Raw genomic sequence first — 18095 nt, 5'->3', positions numbered from 1 at the left:
ATCCTCCTCCCTCATGTGGTACCCTTCCTGCAGGCTTATCCTGACATGACCCTCCAGCATGACAATGCCACCAGCCATACTGCTCGTTCTGTGCGTGATTTCCTGCAAGACAGGAATGTCAGTGTTCTGTCATGGCCAGCGAAGGGCCCGGATCGCAATCCCATTGAGCACGTCTGGGACCTGTTGGATTGGAGGGTGAGGGCTAGGGCCATTCCCCCAAGAAATGTCCGGGAACTTGCAGGTGCCTTGGTGGGAGAGTGGGGTAACATCTCACAGCAAGAACTGGCAAATCTGGTCCAGTCCATGAGGAGGAGATACTGCACTGCAGTACTTAATGCAGCTGGTGGCCACACCAGATACTGACTGTTACTTTGAATTTTGACACCCCCCTTTGTTCAGGGACACATTATTCAATTTCTGTTAGTCACATGTCTGTGGAACTTGTTCAGTTTGTCTCAGTTGTTGAATCTTGTTATGTTCATACAAATATTTACACATGTTAAGTTTGCTGAAAATAAACGCAGTTGACAGTGAGAGGACATTTCTTTTTTTGCTGAGTTTATTTAGCTTCCTAAGCTTGTGTAGCTAATATAATGCTCTACCAAAAGTATTGGAGTGAGATTGCAGGAGGAGGTCATTGGGGAGCTGTCATGCAGTAAGGTTTTGTCTTCTCTCACCAGCGAGGTTAGAATGATAGCATGACACACAGTCCCAGGATGTCTAACTGGTTTGGTAGCTTTATTTACCCAGTATTTAGTTAGACAAAACAATGTTTAGGACTGCCACTACAGTGTGAGCCTACCAACTGACTCGTCAGTCAAATGAAGCAAACAAGTACGGCACTTTAAATCTTGAGCACATTATCAGTGGCTCTCATTGTGCTTTTAGGATTAGTCCTCATCAATTGGATTAGTAACTTTTGTTTTCATTTACAATAAGACATGGTTTGTTTAGTGTCATAGTAAGGTACTTTTACACAACACATGAACAGTGAAAGTTTCTTTAAGGCTGTTGACTAAAGGAGGCCACTTCTATAGTAAATGCAATTCAAGACACATGGACCTTTCAACCCTCAAGTGTTCATAGATTGTTTAAGATTTTTGATGTGGAAGGGTCACTAACAAAGCATGGCACAGGTATGAGAGACACATTAAGAGTCAATATTGTCTCTTCAGCTGTGTGTGTCATAGGCATGAGTCCGTTTGATATGATGTGCTTAATTATAACACTGGCTTCATCCCAAAGGGCACCCTATTCTCTACATAGTGCACTACTTATGAACGGAGCCATATAGGCCCTGGTCAAAAATAGTGCACTATATAGGGAAAAGTGTGCTATTTGGGATGCGTGCACTGGCTTGATCTTACGCTGGAAAGCCTCCAAACAGGCTGAGATGGTGAGTAAACTGTAGTGCAAAAAAGGTGGGTCACTGTCTAGTATAGAGAGATTTACATGGTTATTAAAACGTCACGCCAGGGTAAGCCTACACAAACCACAGCCCTGATTTTAAGTGTTTCTAAAATCCCCTATGGGAAAAATGAATGGTGGAAAAACGATTGCAACCATTTCCCTGTTTGACCGCTAGGTTTTATGGGTATTATGACTCATACTGTGGTACTTTATTGTTGACAGGGTCTATGATTTAGTAATACTATAATGCTGTGGCGGACTTTCGCCAGTTATTTGAAGAAAGAGTATGTGCCTGTGTGATGATGTAATCCTGAAGCAACAAGGTTGGTGATGACAACCTATGGCTATTGAATAATTGTAAATGGACACAATTGTAAAGGTTTTAAAGACAAGTTATTGTCCTGTCATTCGAAACCATTATCGAAGTCAATGTTTCATATTGATGATCATATTTATCTGCAATCCATGAATATCAGGCTCTTATTTTTCAGTTTCACCACCAGAGGGCAGTTTTTCCTAATTAGTGATTAATGTGTCTACCTAGGGTCAATTCATCAATACATGTTATGTTTTCTGTGCAGACTTTAGGGAGTCAAAACATATTTCACTTTTTTATTGAACATTAGATACTGTATTTGTACCCTTTTTTAAGTGAACATGCTCCTTTCAAGCTATTTAATTAAAGTCACAATTTGCAGGTGAAAGCATACATTATTTCCATTCATTTTAGATTATCATTAATTTCATAAAAAAAAGACTTGAATTAAATAGCTGACAAATAAATCAAATCAAAGGAGGAGATATCATTGACTCATAGCATAGAAAAGCAGATAGGCTATGTTGATTTCACTTTCGACTCCTCCCGCAAGAAAAATAGTAGGCGGGGGTATGTACCTAAACAGATGGGATGAGGGCATTGTCTTTAATCTGTCAGTGTTACCTCTGCCGAGAGACATGCGGACGATTTTCCTGCATTTATAGACCCAGATGAATATTGTCAGAAGAAGACATCGCCAGGTTTTGATGCAATAACGTTTATACTGTCGAGGATTCCCTTTGTTTCCATGCACTCGGTCACCCGGTTGCTGGAGAGACAGCGGAGCTGAATCGGTCAATAATTTCGTCTCGCAAACCGATCTGTCGCTGGCTGGCGAAGGGGACATGAATATCTGAGAATCTCTCTGGTGACGGCCATCAGAAGAGAGACATTGGTGGCATCATACCACAAATCGCATAGGTGGACAGGACACAAAGGCGAAGGGAGAGACATTAATCAGCAGTGTATTTCTACTCATCCTGCAGCAATGCCGGGGTTTGATTACAAGTTTCTGGAGAAACCGAAGAGACGGTTTCAATGTCCCTTATGCAGTAAAGCCATGCGAGACCCTGTTCAAGTTTCTACGTGTGGCCACCGATTTTGTGACACCTGTCTACAAGAATTTTTAAGGTAAGCTGTTGGTCTGTGTCTGTGTTTCTGTATGTCTTTCTGTGTGTGTCTGTCTCGCTCTCTCTCTCTCTGAATGTATCTGTGTGTGTGTGTGTGTGTGTCATATTCCAGATTCAGAGCGATTAGCCTATTGGATTGTAATAATGATATTACATTGTAATGTGTTCTGTACACACAAAGCCTTAAGGGCAAGTCAACACCACTTCCTTTTACATATAATATTGTTTCACCTGTGAGTGCAAAGGCCTTACAAAGGAAGGACACACCTACAGGATATGTTTACATATATACTTTCCAACTGAAACTTGACATTTATGATTAGTTCCTACAGTGTGAGACAAGATGTAGCCTACACAGAGAGAGAGAGAGAGAGGTCTGAAAGCAAGTTTTTTCAGTGTTCTTTAAACCAGTGGTTTCCAAAGTCTATGTCAAAATGCAACAAAAAAATATATATATATATATATACATATACAGTGCATTCGGAAAGTATTCAGACCCATTGACTGTTTTCACATTTTGTTACATTACAGCCTTATTCTAAAATTGATACAATTATTCCCCCCCCCCCCACATGAATCTACACACACAATACCCTATAATGACAAAGCAAAAACAGGTTTGTAGAAATTTTGGCAAATGTATTAGAAATAAAAAAACGGAAATATTACATTTACATAAGTATTCAGACCCTTTATTCAGTACTTTGTTGAAGCACCTTTGGCAGCGATTACAACCTAGATTCTTCTTGGGTATAACGCTACAAGCTTGGTACACCTGTATTTGGGGAGTTTCTCCCATTCGTCTCTGCAGATCCTCTCAAGCTCTGTTAGTTTGGATGGGGAGCGTTGCTGCACAGCTATTTTCAGGTCTTTCCAGAGATGTTTGATCGGGTTCAAGTTCTGGCTCTGGCTGGGCCACTCAAGGACATTTAGAGACTTGTCCCGAAGCCACTCCTGCGTTGTCTTGGTTGTGTGCTTATGGTTGTTGTCCTGTTGGAAGGTGAACCTTTGCTGCAGTCTGAGGTCCTGAGTGCTCTGGAGCAGGTTTTCATCAAGGATCTCTCTGTACTTTCCTCTGTTCATCTTTGCCTCGATCATAACCTATCTCCCAGTCCCTGCCGCTGAAAAACATCCCCACAGCATGATGCTGCCACCACCATACTTCCATGTATTGATGGTTCCAGGTTTCCTCGACGTGACGCTTGGTATTCAGGCCAAAGAGTTCACTCTTGGTTTCATCTGACCAGAGAATCTTGTTTCTCATGGTCTGAGTCCTTTAGGTGCCTTTTGGCAAACTCCAAGCAGGCTGTCATGTGCCTTTTACTGAGGAGTGGCTTCTGTCTGGCCACTCTACCATAAAGGCCTGATTGGTGGAGTGCAGCAAAGATGGTTGTCCTTTTGGAAGGTTCTCCTATCTCTACAGAGGAACTCTGGAGCTCTGTCAGAGTGACCATCGGGTTCTTGGTCACCTCCCTGACCAAGGCCCTTCTCCAATAAAGTTGTAGAAACATCTGAAGGATGATCAATGGAAACAGGATACACCTGAGTTCAATTTTGAGTCTCATAGCAAAGGTTCTGAATATTTATGTAAATAAGATATTTCTGTTTATTTCTTTAAACCTGTTTTCACTTTGTCATTATGAGGTATTGTGTGTAGATTGCTTATAATTTATATATTATAATTATTTTACTCCATTCTAGAATAAGGCTGTAACGTAACAAAATATGCAAAAATTCAAGGTGTCTGAATACTTCCCGAAGGCACTGTGTGTGTGTATATATATGAGTAGGTGTGTACAAAATCTGGACTGGTACTATATTATATATATATCCAGTCCAGATTTTGGACACACCTACTCATTCAAGGGTTTTAATATATGTTTACTATTTTCTACATTGTAGAACAATATTGAAGACATCAAACTATGAAATAACACATATGGAATCATGTAGAAACCAAAAAAGTGTTAAACAAATCAAAATATATAATAGATTTTAGATTATTCAGTGGCCACACTTTGCCTTGATGACAGCTTTGCACACTCTTGGCATTCTCTTAACCAGCTTCATGAGGTAGTCACCTGGAATGCATTTCAATTAACAGGTGTGCCTTGTTAAAAGTTAATTTGTGGAATTTCTTTCCTTAATGTGTTTGAGCCAATCAGTTGAGTTGTTTCAAGGTAGGAAGATAGCCCTATTTGGTAAAAGACAAAGTCCATATTATGGTAAGAACAGCTCAGATACCCGCAAAACACCAGTCTCAACGTCAACAGTGAAGAGGCGACTCCGGGATGCTGGCCTTCTAGGCAGAGTTCCTCTGTCCAGTGTCTGTGTTCTTTTGCCCATCTTTTCTTTTTATTGGCCAGTCTGAGATATGGCTTTCTCTTTGCAACTCTGCCTAGAAGGCCAGCATCTCGGAGTCGCCTCTTCACTGTTGACATTGAGACTGGCGTTTCGCCTGTACTATTTAATGATGCTGCCAGTTGAGGACTTGTGAGGAGTCTGTTTCTCAAACTAGACAGTCTAATGTACTTGTCCTCTTGCTCAGTTGTGCACCGGGGCCTCCCACTCCTCTTTCTATTCTGGTTAGAGACCGTTTGCGCTGTTCTGTGAAGGGAGTAGTACACAGCGTTGTATGAGATCTTCAGCTTCTTGGCAATTTCTCGCATGGAATAGCCATAATTTCTCAGAACAAGAATAGACTGACGAGTTTCAGAAGAAAGTACTTTGTTTCTGGCCATTTTGAGCCTGTAATTGAACCCACAAATGCTGATGCTCCAGATACTCAATGAGTCTAAAAGCCAGTTTTATTGCTTCTTTAATCAGAACAACAGTTTTCAGCTGTGCTAACATAATTGCAAAAGGGTTTTCTAATGATCAATTAGCCTTTTAAAATGATAAACTTGGATTAGCTAACACAACGTGCCATTGGAACACAGGAGTGATGGTTGCTGATAATGGGCCTCTGTACCCCTATGTAGATATTCCATTAAAAATCAGCCGTTTCCAGCTACAATAGTCATTTACAACATTAACAATGTCTGCACTGTATTTCTGATCAATTTGATGTTATTTTAATGGACCAAAAATTTGATTTTCTTTCAAAAACAAGGACATTTCTAAGTGACCCCAAACTTTTTAACGGTAGTGTGTGTATTTTTAATATATTTGGATATATATGTATATACACACACACACACACACACACACACACACTACCGTATATATACATAGACTTCGAGCGCCAGCTATCCTGAGGGAAACTTCGGCGGGAACCAGCTACTAGATGGTTCGATTAGTCTTATAAAATATAGACAGTGGGGAGGCCAAGTATTTAATACACTGCCGATTTTGCAGGTTTTCCTACTTACAAAGCATGTAGAGGTCTGTAATTTCTATCATAGGTACACTTCAACTGTGAGAGACGGAATCTAAAACAAAAATCCAGAAAATCACATTGTATGATTTTTAAGTAATTAATTTGCATTTTATTGCATGACATAAGTATTGCATGACATAAGGTTGTCATTATATTTGAGGTGGGGTCACAATAAATTATTGCAGGGAAATAATGGTGTATAAATGGGGAAAGAAATGGGGTCCCCATTGAAAAAGGTTGAATACCACTGCCTTAAACCTTAATGGTATTGAAAATGTTTATAACATATTTCAACATTCACTCCTTGGAAAGTTTCACCCATGTCAACTTTATTCCTTTAGATTAGCCAAATGTAGCCAGCCGTTGGGGGTGTTCTATATACATGCAAATCTCTCATGAAGTCAGTTTTTTTTTAAATTTTCCATTACTGAATTCAAATTGGCCCAACTGGCAGTAGTCTGGGATCCACCAATGAGAACTCAAGCTCCAAAAGGCCACAAAACAGAAGAGAAAACAATTGCTTGCTTGTATCATCATTTGGCCCAATGCAATTGTAATATTATACATATATGTTTCAGATAATAAACTGTCAGAGATTCAGTGCTGTGATGAGGGAGAAATGTTTCAGACTTTGATGCCATTCTAGCTGTAGTCCCCTACCATGACACATTATTTAATGTTAAGACCTCAGGATCAGGGACAGAGAGAGGGGAGAGGCACTTTGTCTGTTTATGTGTGTGAGCCTGCATGGAAATATGTCTGCGTGTATTTGTATTTGTATTTGTCCACGTGTGTATGCTTCAAATCTCTTTGTAATCATTTTATTTGTCATTTGCTTCATAAACAACCAGTGAAATGCTTACTTACAGGCCCTTCCCAACAATGGAGAGAGAAAAATAGAGAAATTGCACCCTATCCCCTATATAGTGCACTACTTTTGACCAGGGCCCCTTATGGCTCTGGTCAGAAGTAATGCACTGCAGTATATAGGGCAGTGTATCCAAACCCTGGTCCTCGAGCATAACAGTACACCTTTTCATTGTAGCCCTGGACAAACACACCTCATTCAGCTCATTGAGGGCCTGATGATTAGTTGACAAGTTGAATCAGGTGTGCTTGTCCAGGGTTACAATAAAAATGTGTACTCTTGGGGGTACCCGAGGACCATGGTTGGGAAACACTGATAGGTAGGGTAGGGTGCTATTTGGGAGACATACAGTGTTTCATTTTGGCAACTATTTTAGATTTAGTTTTGAGCCACTTGAGGTTCTCATACCCCTTCACCCCTACCACATCCCTCCCAGCCCCCATTGAAAGATGGCTGAAATACTTGGGGGTCCTACTTTATGTATATTTAATTGGATTTCAATTAAACCCTCTTGTAGTTGTTTATTGCAGGATGCAGGAAGCAGAGGTGGGTCTACCTGAACTTTGTGCTACGTCATCTTGGAACACAGCTTCTGTGTTATTGTTTGAGTAGACAATGGCTGGACATATTTCAGTTATGGCAGTTATGGTTCCCCTTTATGTTGTTGCATTTCACTTCATTGCCAGAGACAACCAGAAGTGGGATCTTTTTTTCACCGTATAGGTCTGATCTAGTTCTCCACACGTCCTAAATAGCACCCTGTTCTCTACATAGTGGAATACTTTTGACAAGAGACCTTTGGGCCCTGGTTGAAAGTAGTGCATTATGTAGGAAATAGGGTGCCATTTGGGATGCGTACCAGGAATGACTTGTCTTCCTCCCTCCCAGCTGCACACTGTAAACATGGCTGATGTTGACACTGTCAGTCAAATAAGTCATAAGCACAGGTTTGCAGCTAGTTTGACCAAATTTGCTGCTTATTCATGGTGCTGTAGATATTATCCTAGGACTTGAGCCATGTCTTGTCAAAAATGAAATTCAACAAAAACATTAAGGCATTATTGCACTTTTTTATTTGATCATTTCTGGCACTATTATTTAAACATATACAGTGCTTTCCACTAATATTGGCACCCTTGGTAAAATGAGCAAAACAGGCTGTGAAATTTTATTTATTTAATTAAAGTAAAGTAATTGAAAGAAAAAATACATTCTTATCATAAAACAAATATATGTGTGCCACAATTATTGGCACCCCTTCATTCAATACTTTGTGCAACCTCCCTTTGCCAAGATAACATCTCTGAGTCTTCTCCTATAATGTGTAATTAGGTTGGAGAACACATGGCAAGGGATTTGAGACCACTCCTCCATACAGAATCTCTCCAGATCCGTCAGATTCCGAGGTCCACGCTTGTGGACTCTCCTCTTCAGCTCATCCCATAGGTTTTCTATGGGGTTTAGGTCAGGAGACTGGGATGGCCATGGCAAAACCTTGATTCTGTGGTCAGTGAACCATTTTTGTGTTGATTTTGAGGTGTGCTTTGGATCGTTGTCCTGCTGGAAGATCCAACCACAGCCCAGTTTAAACTTCCTAGTAGAGGCAATCAGGTTTTATTTAATATCTGCTGGTACTTGAAGTCCATGATACCATGTGTCCTAACATGTTATCCAGGGCCTTTTGAAGAAAAACATCCCCACAACGTCAAAGATCCACCACCATACTTCACAGTGGGGATGAGGTACATTCTGTCTACGCCAAACCCACCTCTGGTGATTGTTTCCAAAAAGCTCTATTTTGGTCTCATCTGACCATAGAACCCGGTCCCATTGAAAGTTCCAGTAACATTAGGCAAACAGTAGGCGCTTGAAATTGTTGTTTGATGACAGCAAAGGCTTTTTTATGGCAACACTCCCAAACAACTTGCGTTTATGTAAGTGGCATCTGATCGTAGTTTTGGAGACTTTCTGACCCCAAGACCCAATTAATCCCTGCAATTCTCCAGCTGTGATCCTTGGAGATTTTTCTGGCCACTCGAACCATCCTCCTCATTGTGCGTGGGGTCAATATAGACACACGTCCTCTTCCAGGGCGATTGTTAACATCTCCAGTTGCTTTAAACTTCTAAATTATTGCCCTGATAGTGGAAATGGGCATTTTCAACCATTGAGCTATTTTCTTATAGCCATTTCCTCTTTTGTGCAGCTAAACAACCTTTTGTCACACATCATTACTGTATTCTCGGGTCTTTCCCATAGTGATGGATGACTATGGGAACTTGGCCTGTGTGTCACCTCATATTTATACCCCAGTGAAACAGGAAGTCATGGCTTACCACTTAAGTGTTCTTAATCACTCAGGTGAACTTAAAAGCGTAAAATATGAATGGGAATATACTTCAGTTAGATTATACTCAGAATTTTACTCAGAATTATTAGGGGTGCCAATAATTGTGGCACACATGTTTCGGAGAAAAATGTTTTTTTAATTTATCATTTATTTGACGAGCAGGTGTCCACATGCTTTTGGTTATGTAGTGTACAGTGCCTTCAGAAAGTATTCACACCCCATGACTTTGTCCACATTTGTGTTACATACTGAATTTAAAATGGATTAAATTTAGATTGTGTGTCACTGGCCTAAACACAATACCCAATAATGTCAAAGTGGAATTATGTTTAAGAACATTTTTGCAAATTAATTAAAAATTAAAAGCTGGAATGTCTTGAGTCAATAAATATTCAACCCCTTTGTTATGGCAAGCCTGAATAAGTTCAGCGGTAAAAATGTACCTAACATCTCGCATAAGTTGCATGGACTCGCTCTGTGTGCAATAATAATGTTTAACATGTTTTTTTAAGGACTGCCTCATCTCTGTACCCCACACATAAAATGATCTGTATAGTCCCTCAGTCGAGCAGTGAATTTCAAACACAAATTCAACCACAAAGACCAGGGAGATTTTCCAATGCCTCGCAAAGAAGGGTGCCAATTGGTAGATGTGTAAAAAAGAATTAAGCAGACAATGATTATCCCTTTGAGCATGGTGAAGTGTTAGTTAAATTATTATTATTATACATTATTACATTATTAGTTACACTTTGGATGGTGTATCAATACACTCAGTCACTACAAAGATACAGGCGTTCTTCCTAACTCAGTTGCCAGAGAGGAAGGAAACCGCTCAGGGATTTCACCATAAGGCCAATGTTTACTTCAAAACAGTTACAGAGTTTAATGGCTGTGATAGAACTGAGGATGGATCAACAACATTGTAGTTAATCAACAATACTAACCTAAATAGCAGAGTGGAAAGAAGGAAGCCTATACAGAATACAAATATATCAAAACATGCATCCTGTTTGCAACAAGGCACTAAAGTAATACTGCAAAAAATGTGGCAAAGCAATTATGTGTTATGTTTGTGGCAAATCCAATACATTACCACTTATTTTCAAGGATATTGGTGGCGGCTGTATATCATGCTATGGGTATGCTTGTCGTCGTTAAGGACTGGTGAGTTTTTCAAGCTAAGAAAGAAACGAATGAAGCTAAGCACAGGCAAAATCCTAGATGAAAATCTGGTTCAGTCTGCTTGCCACCAGATACTGGGAGATTAATTTACCTTTCAGCAGGACAATAACCTAAAGCCCAAGGCCAAATCTACACTGGAGTTTCTTACCAAGAAGACAGTGAATGTTACTGAGTGGTCTAGTTACAGTTGGACTTAAATCTACTTAAAAATCTATGGCAAGACCTGAAAATGGTTGTCTAGCAATGATCAATAACCAATTTGACAGAGATTGAAGAATTTTGAAAAGAAGAATGGGCAAATGTTTCATAATTAGGTGTGGAAAGCTCTTCGAGACAAAGTATTGTCTCAGGGGTGTGAATACTTATGTACATGAGATATTTCTGAATTTCATTTTCAATAAATTTGCAAACATCTCTAAATGGGTAAAAAAAAAAAATACATTTTGAAATCAGGCTTTTAAACAACAAAATGTAGAATAAGTCAAGGGGTATGAAGGCACTGTATATAAACATATTTTTATTTAACTAGGCAAGCCAGTTGAGAACAAATTCTTATTTACAATGACGGCCTACATCGGCCAAACTCGGACGACGCTGGGCCAATTGTGTGCCACCCTATGGGGCTCCCAATCACGGCCGGTTGTGATACAGCCTGGATTCGAACCAGGGTGTCTGTAGTGATGCCTCTAGCACTGAGATGCAGTGCCTTAGACCGCTGCGCCACTCAGGAGCCCATCTTAATAAGATGTCTGAAGACAAAGCTCTCCAAATATACTGTATCAGGATGACAAGCTCGTATATAGAAAGAGAGAGACAGTTGAAGAGTAAGAGATCGTTGGTGGTCAATGCCTTTTGCCTGCGGCTTTGTGTCTACCTCAGAGGCCTCCCTGTCTGTGTTCTCTTCTCCAGTAGTGAACAGAGAATACAAATCCTTTACTCCCTGCATCCCACGCAATGACTCTTTTTAAAACACAAAGACGCACAGAATATAGATTTTTTTCAAGACAAAAAAAGACCAAGCCAGTGTTTTTGTAAAGTAGTGACGACTCGTGATCATAACAGACAAAGAGAGCACGATTCAACAGTCAGTTGCAGCTGCAGTATACTGTGAAGTGGGGACAACCAGACTATCAGGGAGAGAAATCATCTGCACCTATTTTGTGGATTCGTAGAGTGACTAATGTTACTACCAGTTATATTCAGTGTTAATGGGGAATTGATTGCACTATTTGTTCAGCTCAAGTTTTTATCGCTTTCCATTTCAATGTTGGTGACCTAGTATGCTTCCCAAATGGCACTCTATTCCTTACATAGTGCACTACTTTTGACCATAGCACTATGGGCCCTGGTCGAAAGTTGTGCCTGTATAGGGAATAGGGTGGCATTTTGGACACATACAATGTCAGTGACTTACAATGTCAGTGACATTATTGACTTGGTAAGCTTGTTAAACTGTAGCGCAGCCAAGAGAGGGGGGGCTCTGCTTTCATAACACATTGTTTTCTCAGGTAGCCTACCAAACATCACACTGTTATTCTGAATGGTATTTTGTCTTCTAAAACATTTTAGTGCCTCAGAGGTCTGTCCACAACGACTTTACTCTTCATCTGTCGGGATCCTATTGGTCCAGCTGACAGGGGTTTATTTGACAGCCACTTCACCCCTCCATCGATCTCACACAGAAATGAATCTAGTCAATTGATTAACCCAGTAAAAAGCCACACGTAGCGGAGTCACTGAGTGTGTTTCCATTTTTCCATTTGCTTAATTAGCACACTGTGCAAACTGAGGACAGAGACAGTTGCGCACCCAGGGATTGCACAAAGGGCAGTTGGGATCATTCTGAAGCAAGCACAAGTAAGCCTATACCAAAGCTCCATGAGGTCATTTGTATACATTTTGTACACAGAGTGGATCCCCTCCCAGTGAGTCCCAGCTTTAGTGTTCAGTATGCGAAATCAGTCCAGGCTTGCCAGCCAGCTTTCACTTTGACACTGATAGCTCTGCCAGCGTCTCTGGGACCCACCTGGATTCACCACTCTTGTGTAACAGGCCATAAAAATAGCTTATTACTTTAGAGCATTAATCACCAAATTGACACTTCCACTTACTCATAAATATGAATTATCTATGGCTACATCTCAGCAGGTCTCTCCTTCATCTCTTTCCAAGTTTAATCTCATCTTCAACTTTTCCTCATGGTATCCCTTGAAACAAGTGGCCTCCACACCCTCGCTTCAGGTTTGACGCTTTTCATATGCTATCGTACAATAACTTTTCCCTTTTCTCTGACACACACTACTTTTGAACTAACACAATATTTTTTTTTTTTGCTGAATCATGCCAAAATCTGTCATTCTGCCCCTGAGCAAGGCAGTTAACCCACTGTTCCCCGGGTGCCGACGACGTGGATGTCGATTAAGGCAGCCCCCGCACCTCACTGATTCAGAGGGGTTGGGTTAAATGCGGAAGACACATTTCCGTTGAATACATTCAGTTGGACAACTGACTAGGTTTTCCCTTTCCCTTTGTGATGAAAAGGCTTAGCTTGCCTGTCAGCGTGTTAGCATGTGATGCTAATGGGCTGTTTTTTCCACCCATGGAGAGAGCGAGGGAGTGGAGGAATGTTTAAATACAACAGGCCAACAGGCAGAAGCCCTGGAGGCTCCCTGGCCCAGCTCTGATGTAGAGTCATGGAGTAGTAGAACGAGTATAGCCCTGAGGCTTATCACTTCTGCAATCAACTGTAAGTCACATACCTGTATGCTGATCTTGGCCTGCATCCCAAATGGAACTGTTCAAAAATAGTGTACTGTATAGGGAATAGGGTGTCATTTGGAACGCAGCCCTGGTTGCTAACGTCAAACCCCTTATCATAGGCCTGGGCAATTAGCTCAATGCTCATTAGCAAAGGAGAATAAAAAAATTATCCCCATGATATAGGGTGAGAGCGGCCTTAAATGCCAAACCCATCCCATACATGGTGTGATACTTGGAGTCATATATCTTGGGTTAGTGTGTGTGTGAGCCAAGGCAGTGTCACACTTGCACTACTGTGTCATCTCTGTGGGAATAATACAGGGCTCCGGCCTAGCCTTGACTGGATCAGTAATTGGTTTATTCTGCCCCATAACTTCTTCCTGGATGTGTTTCCTCAACACTATGGTAGCCTACTGTAACTTCTTCCTGGATGGGCCTCCCCAACACTATGGTAGCCTACTGTAACTTCTTCCTGGATGGGCCTCCCCAACACTATGGTAGCCTACTGTAACTTCTTCCTGGATGGGCCTCCCCAACACTATGGTAGCCTACTGTTACTTCTTCCTGGATGGGCCTCCCCAACACTATGGTAGCCTACTGTTACTTCTTCCTGGATGGGCCTCCCCAACACTATGGTAGCCTACTGTAACTTTTTCCTGGATGGGCTTCCCCAACACTATGGTAGCCTACTGTAACTTCTTCCTGGATGGGCCTCCCCAACACTATGGTAGCCTACTTTAACTTCTTCCTGGATGGGCCTCCCCAACACTATGGTAGCCTACTGTTACTTCTTCCTGGATGGGCCTCCCCAACACTATGGTAGCCTACTGTAACTTCTTCCTGGATGGGCCTCCCCAACACTATGGTAGCCTACTTTAACTTCTTCCTGGATGGGCCTCCCCAACACTATGGTAACCTACTGTAACTTCTTCCTGGATGGGCCTCCCCAACACTATGGTAGCCTACTTTAACTTCTTCCTGGATGGGCCTCCCCAACACTATGGTAGCCTACTGTTACTTCTTCCTGGATGGGCCTCCCCAACACTATGGTAGCCTACTGTAACTTCTTCCTGGATGGGCCTCCCCAACACTATGGTAGCCTACTTTAACTTCTTCCTGGATGGGCCTCCCCAACACTATGGTAGCCTACTTTAACTTCTTCCTGGATGGGCCTCCCCAACACTATGGTATGCTACTTTAACTTCTTCCTGGATGGGCCTCCCCAACACTATGGTAGCCTACTTTAACTTCTTCCTGGATGGGCCTCCCCAACACTATGGTAGCCTACTTTAACTTCTTCCTGGATGGGCCTCCCCAACACTATGGTAGCCTACTGTTACTTCTTCCTGGATGGGCCTCCCCAACACTATGGTAGCCTACTGTAACTTCTTCCTGGATGGGCCTCCCCAACACTATGGTAGCCTACTTTAACTTCTTCCTGGATGGGCCTCCCCAACACTATGGTAGCCTACTTTAACTTCTTCCTGGATGGGCCTCCCCAACACTATGGTAGCCTACTTTAACTTCTTCCTGGGTGGGCCTCCCCAACACTATGGTAGCCTACTGTAACTTCTTGCTGGATGGGCCTCCCCAACACTATGGTACCCTACTGTAACTTCTTGCTGGATGGGCCTCCCCAACACTATGGTAGCCTACTGTAACTTCTGACTTCCTCTACTGTCCCGAGGCGCTTACGGTCTAATTGGTATGCCATTTTGGAATTTGGTGCCATTTGGGAAATTGCCATGGGGTTTATACATGTGGTGATTAATCATCCCCACAGGCCAAGGAAGTATGAGTTTGAGTGTTATGAGAGGGAAGATGATTAATTTAACATTGGCAGCATATGAGATGTGGTGATTGTGCTGTTTTACTGATGCAGGCTATAGGACTACTCATCTCTTCTCTCTGCTCCCTGACTTGTCTGTATGGCTTCTCAGTCTCCCACACATGTAATAACACTGAAGTCCATTTTGATGCAGCATCACCAGCATTCTCAGTGCCACCGCAACCTCCAACTTCCTCTCTCCTTCCCCACATCGCTCTTCTTCCTTCCATCCCTTCCGCTGTCTGGGAAAGCGAGTGCACAAAAAGCTTATTGTGAATGAGGAAAGAGTTTGGAGGGAAGAAAAGGGGGATGGTTGATGTGGTCTGAGACAGTGGAGAGATAGAGGTCAGGCTCTCGTCAGCCAAGGGAATCTGGATGAGTGTCATTGGTCTCCATTAAAGCCAGATGAATTGACTTTTGTCTATTGTGTGTGCAGTTTGATAGGGAAACGCAGAATAGAGGCACTTTTGACCAGGGATTTAGCTAGTGCCTGTTAAAGGACTAAATGGGGTCTGGGAGCACTGGTGCCCAGCTCTGTGTGTAAGCCAGGCCTGCTCTGTCAGCTGGGCCTTAGAAAAAGCGCGTGTGTGTGTGGGTTCAGCCGGACTAATAATGAATGGCTCAGTGAATGAGGATCTCCAGTTCCCAGCCCCACACCCATCCTCTAGTCTCTTCACAGAGGCCTTCATAGACCCTCACAGGTGTCCAAAGACATTCATGTATGTATGGCACACAGGGATACAGAAGGGGATGCGGAAGGAATGTTTTTTTTTTTTTTCCGTCTATTGCTGAGCAAAACGTAGTTCACTGTGCTTCGTTGAAGGGGGTTTAGTTAGCGGAGTGAAAGCCCCCAGGCCTCTGCTCTGGTCTACTCTGCTCTGCTCTGTTCTCTGGGTGGGTGGTGAAGACCTCTCAAAGCTGAGTAGTGCTGTTCAGGCCAGCTGATGAACTGGGAATGATGAAGTTTAGAATCCTTCTAGAAACACTGAGGCAGTAGTAGCCCATACAAAGGAGTAGGGTGAAGTTGCTCCTAGACAGTGATCTTGGTTCAGTTTCCCCCACTAATGGTTCCGGTTAAGATTGATGGAGGGGAAGCTGATTATTAGATCTGTACCTAGAGGAATCTTCAACCCAGAGCTAGTACACAGAGGCAGTTAGTGACATACAGTAAAAGGGAGGCAGGGTGGACATACCCTGACATGGAAGTATCCCAATGTAGGCTGTCACTATTGAGAGAAACTAAACCAGTACTTCCTCACACGTGCATGGATTTTGAAGTGATCCATTGTGTGAAAGTCCACTGATCTTTTAAAGTTTAACATGTCAGTTACACTTCCCCACTACCTGAGCCAAGAGGCGTACTGCACCTGGTGAATCACAAATAGAGCTCTGCAAACATACAGTATGAATTATAGCTCGGCCCTTCAGAATAACTCAATGACCTATATGGTGCTCATTCACCCAAATCAACTGGTACAGTAGTCGTTACTGTACATGAATAGACACACTGATTTGATGGCCTTGGCCTCTATACATACACTACCGTTCAAAAGTTTGGGGTCACTTAGAAATGTCCTTGTTTTTGAAAGAAAAGCACATTTTTGGTCCATTAAAATAACATCAAATTGATCAGAAATACAGTGTAGACATTGTTAATGTTGTAAATGACTACATTAGCTAGAAACAGGATTTTTTTTAAATGGAATATCTACATAGGCTTACAGAGGCCCATTATCAGCAACCATCACTCCTGCAACCATCACTCCTAGAAGGCCAGCATCCAGGAATCGCCTCTTCACTGTTGACGTTGAGACTGGTGTTTTGCGCGTACTATTTAATGAAGCTGCCAGTTGAGGACTTGTGAGGCATCTATTTCTCAAACTAGACAGTCTAATGTGTACTTGTCCTCTTGCTCAGTTGTGCACCGGGGCCTCCCACTCCTCTTTCTATTCTGGTTAGAGACCGTTTGCGCTGTTCTGTGACGGGGGTAGTACACAGCGTTGTACGAGATCTTCAGTTTCTTGGCAATTTCTCGCATGGAAAAGCCTTCATTTCTCAGAACAAGAATAGACTGACGAGTTTCAGAAGAAAGTACTTTGTTTCTGGCCATTTTGAGCCTGTAATCGAACCCACAAATGCTGATGCTCCAGATACTCTACTAGTCTAAAGAAGGCCAGTTTTATTGCTTCTTTAATAAGAACAACTGTTTTCAGCTGTGCTAACATAATTGCAAACGGGTTTTCTAATGATTAATTAGCCTTTTAAAATTACCAACTTGGATTAGCTAACACAACGTGCCATTGGAACACAGGAGTAATGGTTGCTGATAATGGGCCTCTACGCCTATGCAGATATTCCATACAAAATCAGCCGTTTCCAGGTACAATAGTCATTTACAACATTAACAATGTCTACACTGTATTTCTGATCAATTTGATGTTATTTTAATGGACAAAATTTGTTGCTTTTCATTCAAAAACGAGGACATTTCTAAGTGACCCCAAACTTTTTAACGGTAGTGTATATGGGTCAATTTAAAAAACTATTGGTCTCTATTCCATTAGGTTATTCAACATTAGTCTTACTCAGGTATTCTGGGGAATGCGTGAACCCTTTGTTTGTTGTTCGTTTTGGATGACCTCACTAAAACAACAAACCAACAAGGTTGTATTTTGTCAACATCTATGGAATACAATACTTGGAATGGAACTTACATCACCAGGATATTTCTATTGCCCTGATAAGAGGTTTCTGTTGTGGGTGCAACTGTAAAACACCGTGTACACTTGCAAGGGTGATGTGTGCTTGTGTTCACGTGTGAGTGTGCTGCTGGGTGTGAGTGTGTGTTTGAGAGAGTATTGTATACTCA

General features: G+C 41.9%; 1 protein-coding gene across 1 annotated transcript in view; it reads left to right on the top strand.

Annotated features, from left to right (window-relative positions):
- Nucleotides 1-2349: 2349 nt before the first annotated feature.
- LOC120028865 (TNF receptor-associated factor 4-like) overlaps nt 2350-18095 on the top strand; it is a 52803-nt gene continuing 37057 nt past the window's right edge. The window contains exon 1 of the mRNA XM_038974117.1: nt 2350-2857. Within this exon, the coding sequence (XP_038830045.1) occupies nt 2715-2857 (143 nt within the window). The 5' untranslated portion in view covers nt 2350-2714. The remainder of the gene's footprint in view (nt 2858-18095) is intronic.

This window comes from Salvelinus namaycush, chromosome 34 (genome assembly GCF_016432855.1).
Source record: "Salvelinus namaycush isolate Seneca chromosome 34, SaNama_1.0, whole genome shotgun sequence".
Lineage (NCBI taxonomy): Eukaryota > Metazoa > Chordata > Actinopteri > Salmoniformes > Salmonidae > Salvelinus > Salvelinus namaycush.
The sequence above is the reverse complement of the archived record's forward strand: the minus strand, read 5'-3'. Positions and strand labels throughout refer to the sequence as shown.